Raw genomic sequence first — 2,721 nt, 5'->3', positions numbered from 1 at the left:
ATGCCATTACACTACTTTGAAACTACATCACCTGGTGATTGGCGAATAAAGGACATCTTTGAAGCTATTCAGAAAAAGTATCCAGATAAAGAACGATCCTACCACGGGCGTGCGACGAAAAAAGAGCTAGAGAACTTGAAAACTCATCCAAAACAGTCTTTTCGAGAACGCGCACAGAGTTTGTTGGAAGATTTCAAGATACCCCCATCAGATCAAGAAAGCATCACATCATCTATCCAGTTAGCGAATACAATTGTGAACAAAGCCCAAACTATAAATCAAGCTACAAACCAAACCATCCAGCAAAACGTATCAGAAAACTCAGTTCATCCAAGAAAGCTTTTGCGCAGCGAGCTTGAAAATGTACCCGTATCCAGTAATGATTGCGAAGATGATGATCTTGATGACCTCTTTCCTTCTGCTACTGATCAAGACGACAAGGACGACGACTCCATGTGGGTGTTCGTAAAGTGCTCTTTATGCAGAGCGTTGTACTCATATTATGTGTGCAGTGACAGATTATTTAATCCAAAAAATGAGTAAGTCTGATAAAATAGCATGGATGAGGGGCGCTGATGTAGGATTTTAGTGCTGAGGCAAACGTTGATGTTGATAGTTTACCCACGATGGTGAGTCCAAAATTAAACCAAGCAGTTCGCAGCAAGCTTCAAACTAATGCCAAGTATGCTGTCAGTGATAATGAATACCAAATTCTGTTCGCGCAATATAAGAAGAAATGCCTCAGCGATCTTTCACAACTGGATGCCATTTATCTCGAGCCAAATTTCTACAAGCTTATGTAAGTGTTTTTGTTTGTGTAAGTACTCTTAATTATCCCGTTTGGCAGAGCTCTTGAAAACATTTTGTTCTTGAAGCCTGGCTCCTACTCCACTGACATGTTGCGCCTTTTTGGAGAAGCAAACCTGAACAAGCTCTACAAACATTTGTTGAAAACTCATTACTCTCTCGACACAACTAAACACACAAACCTGCTTAATAATCTCATCGATGATATATTTGAAAAGGCGTTTTTTGATTACCATGAAGTAGAGGCAAATCTTGAACAATTATCACAAAGCATAAAAGATGTATGGCACAAGAGAATAATTCGATGCGTCCGAGAACTTTTGGAGTTTTTACCTCGATATAAAGAGGTTGAAGCTTTCAACCAATGTGACCTAAAGACTAGATTTCTAGACCCAGTGGTTGAAATACTTCCTCAACGACATCAATGACACATTCCGCCTTCGCTACCCAGAGTCGAATCCCAACGAGAGGAAGCTCGTAAAGAAGGAAGTATTGCGCCCAGATTGTCTTGTAACTAATATCCCTTAGTCTCAGTATCGTGAAAATATCGCCTATGGTGAGGTGAAATCGTCTTACTACACAAATCGCACTCGGGCTCTCATTCTGGGTATGTACCGATTGGTGTATTTCAGCAAGTCAACGGCAGATACTCACAAAATCAATGCGCCCATCTTGCTACAAGTCGTGGGATTGAAAGTCAATGTGTATACGCTTGTGCTCATATCCCAAAAGTTCTATGTTACTTTATTCTTATTTGATTTCATCTTGCCTCAATGTAAACCAGAAATCGAAGATTTTTTACCCAGCATCAAAAAACTAGTCGCAATGAATGAAGCTTTAATCAAATGTAGCAACGGAGACAACAAGGCCGATAGCGAAATGATATGCCCTAGCAATGATATCCCTTTATTCGAAAGACGAGTTGAAACCAAAATTGCCAAAGAAGATTCCGACAGCATTCATCTCTGTTAGTTTAGTTCATTACCACAAAGGCCTTTTCGAACAATTTGATGGCCAGGTCAGATCAAGCATTATTAGGCAAGTTAAATGCATTTTGTGGGCATTACACATAATAATTTTTTTACTATTGTAGTTCCTGAAACTTTTGATTCATTAACCTGCTTATTCATTATATGTATAACCCCAGTGATCCTTTGAATTGCTTAAAATATACACATGGTATACCTCAGTTATCGCACATCACATACGAAAACTAAAGAGACTGTCAAAAGAGAATATGCTCCCAAATGTGCTAACACGGTGGTAAATAGAGTGAAAAAATTTCTTGATGCCATGCTTTCAAGTAACGTCAAATCTGATTGACAGAATTATGAGAATTTCCCACCTGATAGTGCAAGCTTGAAAGGTTGCATTTGAAAAGAGAATTACTGGAGCCTGGAATTCGTTTAGAATCTGATACTATTCAAGTAGCTCAGTTTGAAAAATAACCCTACAAATGCTGAAGAGTATTACTTGGTGATCTCTATTGAAAGAATTTGGTTCGCATTGATGGCGTCTATTCCACTTTTAGCTGCCGTCAAGGAGATGAACATTACTTCCAATTTCTGATACACCCCTAATACGCATTGCCTTCAATATATACGAGTGTTTATGCTTCGGATGGTTCTCTACTTTTACTTAGCTTAGGTGAGAGCCAACCTGCGCAGCGGCAGCTCGTGCTACTGATTGCTCTTGCGTATTTTATCAAAATACTGCTACTTTCATATTGACCCTCCACTTACACATAGTAACCGTTCATATTATCTGTGGATCTGATTCTTATGTGATGTTCTACATCCATATACACGTAGCTATTTCATATACGGGCAAACAGCATACTGATATTTCTCCTTCATAGTCCTTAGTGTCCCTAATATAGCAAAAGCCGAGTGCATTTGAGCTGCGTTTTCTCGC

At 39.2% G+C, this 2,721-nt stretch overlaps 1 protein-coding gene across 1 annotated transcript; it reads left to right on the top strand.

Moving 5' to 3' along the window:
- ATC70_004405 (uncharacterized protein) lies at positions 1–1,779 on the top strand (the record flags this gene model as incomplete). The annotated part of the gene is made up of 6 exons (XM_064823708.1): positions 1–455; positions 513–539; positions 590–799; positions 848–1,088; positions 1,198–1,284; positions 1,336–1,779. The coding sequence occupies 6 exons, from the start codon at positions 1–3 to the stop codon at positions 1,777–1,779; spliced, it is 1,464 nt and encodes a 487-aa protein (XP_064688533.1).
- Between the last annotated feature and the right edge of the window lie 942 nt (positions 1,780–2,721).

The sequence above is a fragment of the Mucor velutinosus genome, assembly GCF_035048745.1.
Source record: "Mucor velutinosus strain NIH1002 chromosome Unknown tig00001540, whole genome shotgun sequence".
NCBI lineage: Eukaryota > Fungi > Mucoromycota > Mucoromycetes > Mucorales > Mucoraceae > Mucor > Mucor velutinosus.
Note: the sequence above shows the minus strand (reverse complement) of the source record. Positions and strands in the feature narration are given on the sequence as shown.